This window comes from Diplodia corticola (assembly GCF_001883845.1).
Source record: "Diplodia corticola strain CBS 112549 chromosome Unknown scaffold68, whole genome shotgun sequence".
Taxonomy (NCBI): Eukaryota; Fungi; Ascomycota; class Dothideomycetes; order Botryosphaeriales; family Botryosphaeriaceae; genus Diplodia; species Diplodia corticola.
Genome location: NW_017971547.1, coordinates 74,573 through 89,491, shown reverse-complemented (window position 1 = coordinate 89,491; position 14,919 = coordinate 74,573). Strand labels below are relative to the sequence as shown.

At 56.0% G+C, this 14,919-nt stretch overlaps 6 protein-coding genes across 6 annotated transcripts; 2 read left to right on the top strand and 4 right to left on the bottom strand.

Moving 5' to 3' along the window:
* Positions 1-1,249: 1,249 nt before the first annotated feature.
* Positions 1,250-3,861, bottom strand: BKCO1_6800031 (mfs general substrate transporter; the record flags this gene model as incomplete). Its single annotated transcript, XM_020278404.1, has 4 exons — positions 1,250-2,316; positions 2,374-2,780; positions 3,094-3,525; positions 3,596-3,861. 4 exons carry the CDS (start codon positions 3,859-3,861, stop codon positions 1,250-1,252), a joined length of 2,172 nt encoding a protein of 723 aa, XP_020126273.1.
* A 681-nt stretch (positions 3,862-4,542) lies between these two features.
* Positions 4,543-6,706, bottom strand: BKCO1_6800030 (uncharacterized protein; the record flags this gene model as incomplete). The annotated part of the gene is made up of 2 exons (XM_020278403.1): positions 4,543-5,680; positions 5,760-6,706. The coding sequence occupies 2 exons, from the start codon at positions 6,704-6,706 to the stop codon at positions 4,543-4,545; spliced, it is 2,085 nt and encodes a 694-aa protein (XP_020126272.1).
* A 176-nt stretch (positions 6,707-6,882) lies between these two features.
* On the top strand, positions 6,883-8,327 carry BKCO1_6800029 (mfs monocarboxylate transporter; the record flags this gene model as incomplete). Its single annotated transcript, XM_020278401.1, has 5 exons — positions 6,883-6,926; positions 6,979-7,195; positions 7,252-7,974; positions 8,022-8,119; positions 8,174-8,327. 5 exons carry the CDS (start codon positions 6,883-6,885, stop codon positions 8,325-8,327), a joined length of 1,236 nt encoding a protein of 411 aa, XP_020126260.1.
* A 490-nt stretch (positions 8,328-8,817) lies between these two features.
* On the bottom strand, positions 8,818-10,206 carry BKCO1_6800028 (uncharacterized protein; the record flags this gene model as incomplete). The annotated part of the gene is made up of 1 exon (XM_020278400.1): positions 8,818-10,206. One exon carries the CDS (start codon positions 10,204-10,206, stop codon positions 8,818-8,820), a length of 1,389 nt encoding a protein of 462 aa, XP_020126261.1.
* Positions 10,207-12,625: 2,419 nt separating this feature from the next.
* BKCO1_6800027 (uncharacterized protein) lies at positions 12,626-13,702 on the bottom strand (the record flags this gene model as incomplete). Its single annotated transcript, XM_020278399.1, has 1 exon — positions 12,626-13,702. One exon carries the CDS (start codon positions 13,700-13,702, stop codon positions 12,626-12,628), a length of 1,077 nt encoding a protein of 358 aa, XP_020126252.1.
* Positions 13,703-14,310: 608 nt separating this feature from the next.
* BKCO1_6800026 (gnat family protein) lies at positions 14,311-14,889 on the top strand (the record flags this gene model as incomplete). Its single annotated transcript, XM_020278398.1, has 1 exon — positions 14,311-14,889. One exon carries the CDS (start codon positions 14,311-14,313, stop codon positions 14,887-14,889), a length of 579 nt encoding a protein of 192 aa, XP_020126253.1.
* Between the last annotated feature and the right edge of the window lie 30 nt (positions 14,890-14,919).

Below are 14,919 nucleotides of genomic sequence, written 5' to 3'. Positions count from 1 at the left end.
AAAGATGGACCCCCCCACAACCCACCCCGACCCCCCGACCCTCCGACCCTCCGACCCCCCTTTGAGAAAGAAAGATGAAAAGGTAGGTAGATTAAGAGAAAAGATAGCTAGGGGAAGGGAGGGGGAGGGGGGGTCATTTATACCGAAATCGGGGCAAAACACTAAGAAAAATCTCACGATAGTGGCCCGTGAACGCGCCAACCAAACAGTCAAAGATCTTTATAATTAAACAAAGAACTTAATCCTCTATGCACTAAATAAGTAAAGATCGGACCTTATCTTTGCTTGTCTTTATTTGTTGGCCACCTTGAGTCTATGTGGACCGAACAGGGGTTAGAGCGTGGATATACGTACGCGTTACTTCGTTTGCCAGGCTCTCAACGAAGAGCTGCGTAGTAAGAAGGTGACTGTTCTCGATAGCGAGGAATAAGCACTCGATGAAAGTCTAGTCCGCGATCTAGAGCTCTGGCTGGGAAAGAAGAGATCTCGCAGGAAGAGTACGCGATATCTCAGTACATCCATGGCGGGAAGCCGTGTGGAGGCATCTTCGCATCCTCGCAAGATCACCGTTGGGGCTTTGCAGGCCATACACTGGCAAGCCGGTGAAGTCCAGTAAAAGTTCAAACGCCATAAATTAATGAAATATTTTACAGACGCATTCCAAAAATACGCAAGGGCCTACGAAGAGTCCAACTCCACCCAATACGTCTTCCCTCATAGCTCGAGCCGGTTCCACACATACACCACCGCCAGCGCACAAGAAACGTCACAATACCCCACCCATCCACCAAATCGCATGCAGCATCCCCCCCTCCCCCCTCCTTCCCTTTCGCCGTCCAACCAACCCACTTCCAACCACTCCTTCGCCTCATCCACCTTATCCCCTCGCCCTCGTCCTCTTTCTTCATCCAGATCCCCGCTCCCGTACTCTCGAAGAAAAGAAATGGCTGGCTCGCATACATGTTCGCATTTGTGTGTGTGTGCCGTGCTGCCGAAGGAAAAAGCGGAAACGAGCGTGGTTGTGGGCCGAATGGTGCTGAAGTTTGGGGAAACCGGTAGCGTTGAAGCATGCGACGGTGAGGTCTCCATGGATTCCGATGGAGGAGGAGGCGGAGAGGGAGAATCCTGAAGCTGTTGCGGCTCCTTCGCTTGGCCGGTGCAAAGATCGTGGATAGGTCCGGTTCGGAGCGAGAGATGGGCTGGGGTCGTGAGCTACATTTGAAAGCCGAGACAAGGCGCCTTCTTTGACTTAAAATAAGCTCGACATGTCATCTGACGTGCGCAAGTGTCTTTGAGAAGGCGTTCCGGCCCAGCTTTGTGCCCTGCTTCTATGTGTTGGGGTTTCTTCCGCGTTGCTGGCGGGACTCGCTTGCGTATGACTGTCGGAGCCAGGATCACTATTCCTTTCCTCGCGGATTGGGGTTTCTTGGGCCTCGCTTGACTCCTTGGGGAGAAGGTTGTACCGCGAGAGAGCCGGAATGACGAATCTTCTTGCTTCTTCAACCGTTTTCACCAGTTCCGCTTTCTCGATACAGGAGCAAAGCTCGTCAATGGCTGTATTTGTCCAAAGAGGTTCGGTATGCTTATTTCTCGGTTCGTCATATGATGTACGGGGCTTGGTGCGTCTGTTTGATTCTATCTGAGTGGCCCCGCCAATCTGCTCAGTTTCGGATGAGATGGTCGAAAGGAAAAGTCCTAGTAGCTCTAGTGCACATGCTTCGCGTACTTCGCGTAGATTCCGGTAGACTAGAAAATGTGTAAAGTGCTCGTTTGGTCTGTTGGCGAGAGAGTCCGGAGGTGCTTTGAATACGTAATAAGCCCCCATGTCAGGCCTGCAATGGATGCCCGGGCCATAATCTGGAGTCAACGTGGTCACCTTCTTGACTAACCAAAAGCCAGAGCCATCGAGCCAGTCCATATTAGGGTGTGTATTGTCCGTTTTGAAGTCGAGCGTGCTTAGAATGGGCCAGTGTATTAGCATATTCCTCGAAGTGTGTACTTCCGAAAAAACACCAGTTGGAACCAGATATTGGCCATCTTTTTCCCTCAAGGTAGCTTCCCACAAGTCAATGATGCTTCGAATCTCGTCCAGATTGACTTTCCATCTAAGTTGCCCGTACATACCACTAGGTGCGGTACGCGCTACTCCTGTGGTGAGGTCAGCGAACTTTGTAGGACCATCGGGGTGGTTTGAGTTCATCCTCTTGTGAGTTGTACTCACTGTCCAGGCTAGATAACCCTTTTCAGATGCGCCGTTTTGATTGAGGGATATGTTGCTTTCTGAGGAGGATAGGTATTCCATAATGCCCTCGACAGCTGCACAAAGCCGAGTGGACCATTTGCAGCCTTTTGGGGACGATTAAAGGGATTTACATAAGTATTGGTGAAGCAGAACGGTTTCGTTGACTTTGTACGGTTCAAGCGTAGCTATAGGCAAACTCGTAGGGTTCCAAGCCGGGGCGTTGTCGGGGCAATCCGAATCGTGAGCAGTGTATAAGTTCCAGCCATGGATGTTTGGAAGAATTTGATCGGCCAATTCGTGTATTTCATGGAAATCATCCATGAGAAAAAACGCAAGTTTAGCAATGGCATGGCTGATTTCCAAGGAGAGACATATAGGCTGTGCCGTCAAGCCTCGGCGTACCCATGCCCTGAAACAGGTCATTGCGAGCGTGACCCCAAGTTGAATGATGGTTGCGGACCAGTGAAGGGACCTCAGTCCAACAAACTGGACAATATATCCAGCAATAGTAACAAAACTCGAGATTGCTGCAAGCAAACTGAAGTCTCGTCAGTACAGGTTTTTCGGTTTACAGGAGATTCGTGAATAAACCAAGCTCAAATATTACCTCAATCGGTGTTCGTCCTCGTATCTTTTGATTGCCAGGGTGATTGAATATGGCGTACGATGAGAAACTCTGCTCGCCAACTGTGCCGCTTTTTTGTAGTCGCATAATACTGTGTATACTTCCTTCCTTATTTGATTTAGGCCAGAAGGTTACCTCCTTTGTCCTTTTGTCAATGACATGTGAACAGCCGATGATTCCGCCCATAATGGCCAGGCTTCCTGAAAGAAAACAAGGATATCCGTACGCCGCAATAGTCTCACCGGCCTCTTGCCATTTCCATAGATACACTACGAGAGCTGGCACAACCAGAGCCGTGACTTGGAGAATGGTGCCCACAATAGCCCAGAACCAAAGCTCTGTGTCAGACAATGTGGAATCGGCAGTATTAAGAGTGATGTTTGGTGGTGGCTGTTCTTCAAAGATCTGCCTTTGGTAGGCAAGACGTGGCGGGCTAAAGATGCCCAATCCAAATGCGGACTGAAAATCGAGAATGCGTAGCTCAGGGTCGATGCCCCGATCATTGTTTCCGATCTTATCCTTCAGAACAACCAGATGCTGCATTCCTTGCGGTTTTCCGATGGCTCGAACAACCTGGTTGCCATCCCACATCTCACAAACGTTTTGCGAGGTAGAAGACAGAAGCTCCGCTTCCGCTGTCGCTAAGCTTTCACGGGCTCTAAATTACAAGTCAGCTCTCTCCACTTCACGTGTCATTTGAAACGCGATTCGGTGAGGGGGTCCGGTACCTTCCGACTATGGCCTTGAGTCTCTTGGGCCCGCTTACGCGTATGGCGCTGACAATGATGGTAATGATACCGATAGGCCCCATGGCGAGGAGAATGTGGTCCGCCCATCCGAAAGACAGGCTGAAGAATTGCTTGGTGACTTGCTCACCGAAGAGGGTGAGGAGAGGGGCCAAGTCGCTGAACAAGTTGTTCGAGAAGTCATCGCCGTCGAACCCTGTGCTGGTAGGTGCCACGACCGGGGCAGTTGACGTGGTTGTGGGCGGCATGCTGTCGGAGTGCGAAGCGGAAAGAGATGATGTATGGCAAGGTTTGCATTTGTGATAAATGATGCGCGAATTCAGAGGAAGAGTAACTGAGGACGAAAAGAGTCGGCGTAGCACTTATGTGCAGGACATAGCTAGGCTGCGAGCTGACCGGCTGAGATTGCTTCAGGCCATCTCACATCACATGTGCAGCCATATTGTACGCCACTCCGGTGCTTATGAATGGGCGTGCTAGAATCTGATTGGGCTATGGTTCCGAACACCAGAGCTCGGACGGGCTGCACAGCCGACCGTCAGAATGAATTCCCATACATGTGGACTGTGGTGGTGGTGTGGGGGGTGGTATACAGTGGAAGCCAGCCAATGATTGGGAATTTCCATGGCGCCACAACATGTGTGCGTTCAGCCTTGTCCGCAAACCCCGCTCTCGAACTGCCCAACCCGACGCCATTTGCAGCCACCAACGAAAAGAGCTGATGTTTGCAGGGTCTATATATATATATATATATATTACAAATACCACAGCGTCGCAATGCCAAGTTTCAGCGCCTGATATCAGGTAGCTGCCATATACGTCATTGGCGTCGTAGTATGAGGCAAAGCTGAGAGCGAAAATCTTTTTGTGAAACACCAGAGGAAAAGATCTGATCGTTATGTACCGCAGCCGACTATGAATACAGCTCTTCATACCGCGAGATCAATGAATTGCGGGTAAGAATTGAAGCTCGTAAACAGATCTTCCCATCCGGACATGTCCAGTTCCCCGCTCACATTCGCACAACTCTGCAACAATGCTTCAAACTCGACATCACCGCCACCAGAAGCCGCGTCTGCCTCCTGCGCCTCACTCGCCTCAACCGAACGATCGTCGGCAGAAAGCCGCAGATCCATGCCATGCCTGGTCAGCATCTCGCCCAACGACTTCAGAAACCTCGCCGCCATCTCGCTCTCCCTCCTAGCCCTCTCCAGCATCCGACACGCTTCCCCAATCTCCCCCCTTCGCTGCTCCCTCTCCCGCGCCGGCCCCTCAGCCAAGCCCGAGAAACACAGATCCACAACCAGCACCACCGCCGCCATGGCCACATGATGCACGACGGTGCTCAGCCTGCCCTCGCCCCCACCGTACCTCCCCTCCTCATCCCTCTCAAACCGCCTCGCGGCCCCCACCACCCTCTTCGCCGACTGCAGGCACACCCGCCGCGAGAACGCCGCCTGCTCCCCCCTCTCGCGATCCCAGCCGCCGTCCGCCTCCTTCCGCCCCTCCACCAACCACGGCTGATGCAGCCGACACCGCCGCACATGCGCACACAACTGAATCAAACACCGCTGCGTCTCCAGCCGCGGAAACCGCCTGCGCAACCCCTCGTCATCCGCATCCCCACCCCCATCCCCCGCCGCACCACCAGCCGGACCCCCAAACACCACCGGCAACCCCTCCAAAAACTCCTCCCACAACCCATCCAGCCTCCTGACAGTCCGCGGCGCCACGCGGCGCAAATCGAGCGGAAACGAACCTCCTCCTCCTCCCCCTTCTCCTCCTCCAGCAGCAGTGGCGGTAGCGGCGTCGGCCACAGCGCGGCAGACGGTGGCGAAGCGCAGGCGGTGCAGGGCGAAGGACATGGTCGTCGGCGCGGAACCGGAGAGGGGGCGGGGCGTGAAGACGGGGGATGGGGAGGAAGACGAAGAAGAAGAAGAGGACAGGGAGGAGGAGGAGGAGGTGGTGGTGTCGTCGTCGTTGGCGTTGAGCGGGTGGGAGACGCGCATGTGGTGCGGGGAGACGAGGTAGGTCCCTTCTTGGGGGCCGGCGGTGAAGGCGAGGATCCTGGTGGGTGGGGGAGGGGTCAGTCGGGTGCGAGGGTGGAATTAAAGGAGGGGAGGAGGGAAGGAGGGTAGCGACGCACCAGTCTGTCGCGACAATGTGCCACCATACGCGGCGCTTGACCTCGTCGGCGATGACGTCGCGGGGCTGGGCCGGGGTGGTTGTGGGCGCGGGCGGGGCGTCGGTCTTGTGCAGCTCCGCCTGGCGGGCCAGCTCGAGGGCGGTCGTCTGCAGGAGCCGGAACTGGGTCGAGTAGCCCTGCGTGTTGTACGCGAGGTACGAGGCGATGATGGTGGCCTGCACGTCGGCGACGCCCGGCGGGTTCGTGCTGCGCGACGCGTCCAGCGTCTTGAGCGCGTCGGCCAGCCAGCACAGCGAGACGCGGCGGGCTTGCGGCGCGCTGCTGAAGATGCCGACGGTCGGGTCCCAGAAGTGCGAGGACGAGGCGAGCATGGAGAGGAGGAGGGCGGCTGAGGAGGGGTTCATCCGGTCGGGGAGGTCGGCGTAGATCTGGTGGATGGTGGCCAGGGTGGTGGCGGTGTGGATGATGTGGTGCAGGTAGCCCACTTGCTCGTTGTAGTGCGCGAACAGCCGGAGGGTTTCTGAGAGGGTTGGGAGGAACGAGTGCGAGGGGAGGGCTTCGTTCGAGCCTTCGATTTGCACAACGGTGAAGCTCAGTGCGCCGGTGTGGTCGGATGCGCGCACATACTGGTTGGTGGCCTTGAGGCCCGAGCCTTCGAGCCAGTTGAGCGCTGCGGCGGGGGAATCCACTGACGCCGGCGTCAAAGGAGGCAGAGCGCTTTTCCTGAGGCCTTCGACGGCCTCTTCAAGGCGTTTGAGCCGGGCATTGACCGTGGGGTCGTCTGGTTGAGGGCTGCGGTACTGAGGCGGGGGATCAGCTGCGTAGATGCACCTGGCCCCGCGGGCAGAACAGTTGGAGCAGGGGTTCTGACGGCTGCAGCGGAGCTTCTTGGAGCGGCACAGCTGGCAGGATACCGGATCCAGGCGCGGGCGCTTTGTCGGCGGCATGATTAGCAATCGATGTCGCGGTAGGATTGTGGTTTGACGTGGTTGAGAGCTGACCGGAGCCTCCGAAGCCCTCGGAGCCTCCGCGGACCCTAATCCCTATTTAGGCAATGTACCCGCCCGATCGTTACCATTGAACCAGACACTTTCACCTCTTCATTCAGAACACCGAGAACACAATGCTCTCGCAGACTTCAGACAGTCCACTCTCCAGCGAGACGAGGTATGATCTCGACACCCAATCGTAAGCCCCGCAGCTTATCCCCGTCATGCAGTGCTCGCGCAGTATTGTCGCTTGTTGGGGCCTTTCTGGCGCTATTCTGCTCTGTTGGCATCGCCAATGCCTTTGGTGTCTTCCAAGCATACTACATCGAGCATCAGCTGGCCGACCGTTCCGACTTTGACATATCCTGGATTGGTTCCCTCGCCCTCGGCATCATGTTCGCCAACGCCCCGCTCGTGGGTATTCTGGTTGACCGTGTTGGTGCTACGGTAAGTCAACGGTACAATATAGATACAGAATGCAAGAGCTGACGCATCATTGCCAGATACTGCTCATATCTGGAAGTACAGGTCTGCTCCTCAGCGTATTCATGACCTCCCTCGCCTCCAAGTACTACCACTTCATCCTCGCTCAGGCTGTCCTACAAGGCCTTAGCATGTCCTTTGTAATGTTTCCTGCCATCGCCATCATTTCGAAGAACTTTCACAAAAATCGAGGTCTGGCTCTCGGAATAACCATAGGTGGTTCGTCCATCGGAGGGCTGATCTGGCCCATTGTGTTGGACGAGCTCCTCAACCAAGACGCCGTGAGTTTTGGCTGGACCCTGCGCATCGTGGCCTTTATCATGCTTCCCTTACTCTTGCTCTCCTGCCTTTTTGTCAGACCCTCGCAGCCCATGCCCAGTCCCAAAGTCCAGTCCGAGAAACCAAAGACGGACCTCTCCATTGCCAAAAACCCAGCATTCATCATCCTTTGCACGGGCTTGGCTGTCATCTACCTCGGAATCTTCAGCCCATTCTTTTATGTTTCTTCGTGGGCCAGCTCCCTTGGCATGTCGACAAGTCTATCTTTCTACATGATCTCCTTCCTCAACGCCGCCTCGCTGTTCGGACGCATTCTGCCTGGCTTTCTGGCAGACCGCTACGGCCATTTCAACCTCTGCGCCGGAGCGGCCCTGCTATCTGGAATCATTGCATTCTGCTGGACTACCACCAGGAGCGAGGCCGGTGTCGTTGTTTGGTCCATTTCATACGGTTTCACATCCGGGGTATGCTCCACATTCTACGCTTTTGAGTGTTGATGCTGACAGAACAGGCCATCCTGAGCCTTCAGACAGCTTGCGTGGCGAAGATTGCAACCCGAGAGACCCAAGGAACCGCCGTGGGTCTCCTCATGGGATCTGTTGCCTTGACGTACGTTGTCCTCTGCATTCTATTTGCTGATGGATAATTGACGCCTTTTCACAGAGCTCTGTTCGGTACCCCAATCTCCGGACAACTTGTTGGTCAATACGGATACCTCGCCCTGTCCATGTTCTCAGGCGCGACTTTGGTTGTGGGCTCACTCCTCATCACATGGGCGAGGCTAAGACTTGACGGGAAATGGGTTGCCGCCGTGTAAGAACGGAAACTCCCACAAGATTAGCATCTGTCGCACTTGAGAAAAGGTACGACGCCGCACTTGTTTTCAGTGCTGGCTGAGGGCCTTATATCTAATATTATTGGTTCTTTTTATCGTTACGCCGCTCGCTAATAGAGGCGGCTGATGTGGTTCGAACTATAAACCCCTTATTCGGCGTTCGCGCCGTGTCCCTTGTTGGACTAGTGGTGCCTCTTGATGAAGCGAAGATGACTTTAAATGCAACGGGCCAGATAGCGAGACCCGGGCTCACAACTATCGCACTTAAACAAGGGCACGACGCCGCACTTATTTTCAGAACTACCTAAAGGCCTTATATCCAACAAGCGGAAACTCCCATAAGATTGGCATTTCTTAATATATAAAAAAGGCGGGATTCCCTACTTTACCGCTGTATATAAACTCCGCTTGCCTCTAGTCCACATGTCCAAACCACGACTCAACCTCACCTCCGGACCTGGCTCTTCCGCGTCTAATCCTCAGCGTCCTCATCCTCATCCTCATCAGACCCCCCATCCTCGCCCTTCTCGAGGGGTCTCTCGAACAGCCGCCTCTCAAAGGTCCCCGTGATCCATTCTTCCGCCGCCTTCGTCACCCTACTCTTTGTTGGGCCGTCTGGACCAGTTTGGTCCTCGAATGAAGCTTCTTCAAACGTGTCGGCCACTTGGTGATCACCCACGATCCGCGCCACTTCTCGAATCATGCTCTTGCGGATCCATTTGCCTGGGGAAACCCAGGCACTTCCCGTGGACTCGAGGCGGCTACGAGAGTAGGTGTCGAACTGAAGCTTTCGCGCTGCGATGATTCTGGAAGCGAAGTTGAGATACATGTATCTCTGTCGAGGGCGGCACTCGTTCCGGAACTCGAGGACGATGCCATCAAGTTTACTCCAAGTCGTGGAAACACCAAACTTGACTGGGGCTGTGCGGTAGCTTTCGTCGAGCAGTACGAGCTTGTACTCGGTGGTCTGTCCTTCCGCAGCAGGCTGGTCTGGAACAAGGACAAAGATGCCTTTGTCGAACGCTGCTTCGATTGGTTCCCAGAGGAGTAGACAGTTTCGGATGTCGAGGAGCACTTCTGCACCTTCGCCCTCGCCCAAAATCATCTGTAGCACTTCGTTCGTCATGCTATAGGGCAGAATGTGCGCTGCCTTGACTTCATTCGCCGGATACCATGCGCGCATGATGGGATCCCAGCACACCGTAATAGTCTGGGGTTTGGAAGTTGGATTGGAAGGGGGGACGGCAGGAAAAGGAACTTGGCGCTGAGCGTCGTAGTACTCGACTGCAGCCTTCCTCCAGTGGGCCTGGCTCGGCCTCGAACGACGCCTCTGCATGATGGGGACGCATAGGAGCATCTCCAAAACCTTTTGAGTCTTCTCGGCCGGGAGTTCAGCCAGCTGCTCCACGATTGAGTTTCTTTGCGATTCTGCGGACCGTAAGAAGATCTCTTGGGAGGTACGAGCCCGTGTCCAGACATATATGTCATGCTGGACGTCCATGAACTCTTCGTTCGTGAGCTTGCGCTGTACTGCCTTCTCCGCCACCGCCGTGAGCGACTCCACGCGAAGTGCGGCCTCGCTTTGTTGGGCCTTTAGTACTTTTGTAGCTGACTCGATGAGGTTGAGGGCATGGTTGTGGCGAGATGCTTCTGGGGCGCTACCCTGGGAAAGCTTGCAATACTTGTGGAGAGCCTCTTCCGAAGCCTCGCGGCTTCGCTCGAGACGGTGCTTGTATTTGCTCTCCGTCTTCGTCGATCGCTGCTGGGGGAGCTCCAACTGAAGCGCTGTTGATATTTCTGGACTTGCGGAGTGCGACGCGGCCGCGGCAGGAGAGTTTGGTTGGATCGGAGAAGTAGACATGGTGGTGGCATGTGTTCGGTGAGCTTGATAGTAGTAGTGGTGTAAGTGCGCGGTGGGAGCTTAAAAGTAAAGAAGCGTGGACAGAAGTGCAACGTGGACAGAAGTGCAACGTGGACAGAAGTGCAATAATGGATCGGTCGAAAACTCAGAGGTTCGATGACGCAATCGGTCAACTGTTGAGGAAGGCGCACCGGGCACCTGCTGCAGCGCTGGACCGTGGACCAGATGGAAGGTGCAGAGGCTCAATGACGTAATTAGTCAAACCCGTGGAACACTCACTGCCGCAGAGTAGCCACGAATCGTCGTCTGCAGAACCCAAATAAACTCCGCCTTCCTCTAGTCCACATCTCCAAACCACGACTCATCCCCCTGGACCCTCCCTCACTCCACAAGCCCGATCGTCCCCTCTCGCCCCCCGGACCCTCCCTCACTCCACAAGCCTGATGGTCCCCCTCTTGCCCCCCGGACCCTCCCTCACTCCACAAGCCTGATGGTCCCGCTCTCGCCCCCCGGACCCTCCCTCACTCCACAAGCCTGATCGTCCCCCTCTCGCCCTCCTCCCACACGATACCCTCACCCTCCCTCCTCTCCGCCCTGAACCGCCCCCACCCCACCGCCCTCCTCACCCTCCCCACCCTCCTCCTCACCACCTCCTCCTTCGCCCCCCACTCCCACCACTCCACCAACCCGCCCGCCCCCGCCTCCCCCATCAAAACCTCAACCTCATACCCCTCCTCGACCCTCAAATCCCCCAACCCACTCCCCACCACCCACCACCCCCGCCTCCGCGCCCGCCGCTCCCCCGGCCCCACCGGCCGGTCTTCGTCCCCGTCCCCCCCGTACCCGCTCACCACAAACTCCCTCTCCACGCTGCCCCCCGGCTGGATCGTCACGAGATGCTTCCGCGCGTCGAGCGCCACCGTCCCGCCTCCGCCCCCGCCGTCGCTCGACCGCGAAAACAGCGACGACGCCGCCGATGACGACGACCCCCCCGCCCCCGCCCCCGCCCCCAGCTTGACGCACGCGCCCCGCCTCTCCGGCCTTTCGCGCTCGCCCTCCTTTTCCCCTGCTGCCCCGGCCGAGCCACTCGTACTCGTAGTCGTGGAAGTGCTCGTGCTCCTCACCAACCCCACATACGCCGCACACTGCGGGCTGTGCCGGCGCGGATCGAGGATCCCGACGCGGGTGGAGAGGGTGACGGGCGCCGGGGCCGACGCGGCGAGGGACAGGGTCAGGCGGAGGGTGATGGGCGGGTAAGGCTGCGGGCCGGTGAGGGAGAGGGTGGGTGGGGTGAGGAGGGTGGAGATTGTTATTTTGGGGGGTGGGTGTTTGTCGTGCTCGTGATGAGGGGGGGCCATGGGTTGGGGTGGTGGGGAGGGGGACATGGGTTGAGGTGGGGGGTTTTGAGGGGGGTGGTGATGGATCGATATTGGATGGGTGGATGGGTGGATGGAGGTTTGGCGTGAGGGACGGAGGGAGAGAGAGAGAGGTGTTCTGCGCGACGGCGCCAAGGGTCGGCGGATGCTCTCGTTGGCGAGGTCGCTGGTCGCTGTGCGCGACCGAGTCGAGACTGCAGTGTTGCGGGTATAAAGTGGAATTGAGGGCGGTTGTCTGTCGTTGTTTTTGGTGGTACTTTTTTCTTTTCCAAGGGGCCCGGTGGTTTTTTTTGGGGGTGGGGATTGTGGGAGTGGGCTTGGTCTTTTTTAGTCAGGGGCACGGTCGGATGGAGATGAGATGTAGGTAGGTGTGGCGCAGAGGGTTAGGGAGGATTCAGTCCTTAGCGCGTAGTGGCTGTGCTTGGTGGCGGCGGCTCTGTGTGGGGGCGTGCGCGGAGCTACGGGGCTAACGTTTTACTTTTTTTTAAAAGTGACAATGGCGATGATGAAGACACTGACTGAGGCACAAAAGTTCACGATGGAAGTTGTGGTCTGCTGCTGGTCATTGTAGTAGAGCTCACGATCACGATGGCGAAAACAATGGAGTTACTGATGCCACGACAATTGAACGACTTCCAGGAGCTGAAGACGGAGTAGACACCATGGCAGATTGAGTAGGGACTGTCCTAAATGTGGTATTCATTGCTGGCAAGCTGGACGATTGAACCGTAATTGGGCTGAATGGGGACAATTTGCTACTTGAAGCTACTGGCTCGAGTCTTGACAAAAGAAGCTTCACTCCTCGAAGATACTGACGTAGCCCTTGACCCGATGCTGAGACTTCTAGGGATAACACTCTTTAGTGATGTTGTTGGTGCATGAACACTTCATGTCCCGTCGGTGAACCTCGGCTCCTTGAGACTAAAGCAGACGATGAAAAGAATGAGTAAAGTTAAATCGGACACGAATGAGAATGTATGCGTGTGTTCAGAAGCCGTGGACTCTTCAGAAGTTGGAACAACATAACTGCCTGACCCAATGCTTCACAGTGTTGTCGTCGTAACAGACGAAGCAACAAGTGCAGAGGCTTCGCTGGGGTTTAGAGATGACCCGACCATGAGGCTGGTCGACAACGCTGAGGATGTTGAGAACGCCTCAATACCCGACAATGGTGTAGTTGTAGAGGCAGCAATCGATCCCGAGAGGTTTGTGCCTGACTCTGAGGAGCTCGAAGGTAGGGGTTGCCCGCTGGAGGCAAGAACCAGACCGGAAGTCGAAGCAAACGTCGTATCCACAAACGGGTCTGAAAATTGTTCGTCTAGAAAGCTCTGAGATGATTCCGAGGAAACCGAAAGAGACGCGGACTTGGTGGGATTCACTGGTCCGCTCGAGTCTCCAGAGATATTTGATGATTGTCCGGAAATTGTGGCGGTCAAGAAATCAAAGACGGAGCTTGGAACGGATGAGCTGGGGCTTCCCATACTAGGAAGGACTGCGGAAGACGAGCTCGAAACACTCGTGGACAGACTGGAAGGTTCAAAAGTGTCTGTCAGTGCGGACAGAAGGGACACAGAACCTTGGAATTCGGTTTCAGCAGAAGTGAAACCGAAGCTCGTCGCCACAGAGGATAGGGTGTCCAAGTCATTTGTAGAAGAAACGCCTGGAGACGCAGGAGCAGAAGTGCTCGTAGATTCGTCGAACACGCTGGTGGGAAGAGATTCCGACGGCACAAAAGTATCGCTTGGTTCCAAAGAAGAATCAGAGGGAGAACCAAAAGTGAGTGTACTCTCGACAGTGGAGGAGATGGTCGAGCCAAGGCTTGTCTGAGTGGCTGAGAGCTGAGTTGTCGAGGGCTGTAGTCGCACGGTTCGAGTCGAGGTCCGGACGAGGAGTGTTGTGGCTGTGATGACGGTGTTGAGAAATGTCGGAGCATCGGTGACTGGGATGACAGCGCCGGAGCCAGCGCTGAGCAACGTGTCTTGAGGGACGAAAATCGAGACCAGAACGGGCTGCAAGAAAACGGTCGGAGCGATCCGGATCTCGACGACCAGTGGAAGCTGGGCTGACTGGGCCAAGACTGACGGTGCCAGCAAGGCGCCAATCAAGAAGAACAGAGCCATGGTGAGGGGAGAATTCTGGAGAGATCGGAAAAGTCGGCAGCACTGAGGTTCATAAACGTTCCTTGTAGTATCAAGGTGGCGGTGGAATTTGATATTTGACCAGGAGGAATGAGACGCACGGTACCGAGGGGGAATGGCGGGAAGTGTCCGCAATCTCCGTTCCCGTTGACGGATTACAGCAAGCAAGCCTCTTCTGCACCGTCCATTTTCACAATTCAAGGAATACGGCTTGGTCTCTGCTGGCGATGACTCCAAAAGTGTTCTCGCGAGTTCCGCATGGATGTGGTTCTTCGGTATTCGAACACACAGGGACAACACCCGACGAGGCCTCGCTTCAATTCCACGGCCCATTCTTGCTTGTTCCCCACAACGCCGCTATCGCTGGACTGCGGGCTAGACTTGATTGTGTATGGTCATCGGTAGCATCGCGAGCCCGGTGAGAGCACACACAGCCCCCGCTTCCGCAACTCGAGTCATGCACCTTCCTGACCGGGTCACCGCACATGCGGGGCCGACAAAACCAGAAATCGGTGACGCGGCCGTCACGATATAAGTCAAAGCATCAAGTCACGTCGCTTTGACACCAGCACAACCAATCCACCCCCGCAATGAGGAATCCCTTCCGCTCCGAACGACTGCTCTACCGGGCCATCAAGGACACCCCCGAAGACGCGGCATTCGTGCACTCGGTCCAAGACGACCCGGAAGCCTACGCCCTCTCCAACATGGCCCTGCTGCGGCCCGAAACCACAAAGTCGAGCGCCGAGTGGAAAAAGCACCTCGACGAAGAGCGCCTGATAGCCGTCATCATCTGCATCGCGCCGCTCAGCAACCCCGCGGAAAAGGATCCCGTGCCCATCGGCATCGTTTCCCTCGCGAAGCCGTGTGCTGGATTGGAGCACCACCGCAACAGCAGCATCGCCATCGACGTCATCGAAGCCCACCGGGGAAAGGGCTACGGCAGCGAGGCTATCCGGTGGATGGTGGACTGGGGGTTTCGGACCGCGGGGCTGCACCGCATCGGCATCCAGTGTTTCTCCTACAACCCCGGCGCTGCGAGGCTGTACGAGCGGCTGGGATTCGTTCCCGAAGGGCGCAGGAGGGAGGAAGTGTGGTTCAACGGCGCGTGGCATGACGTGTTGCAGTTTTCAGTGCTGGAGCATGAGTGGAAAGAGCGGCAGCGCTAGTATACGTAGATTGCCACAGAAGACAACACT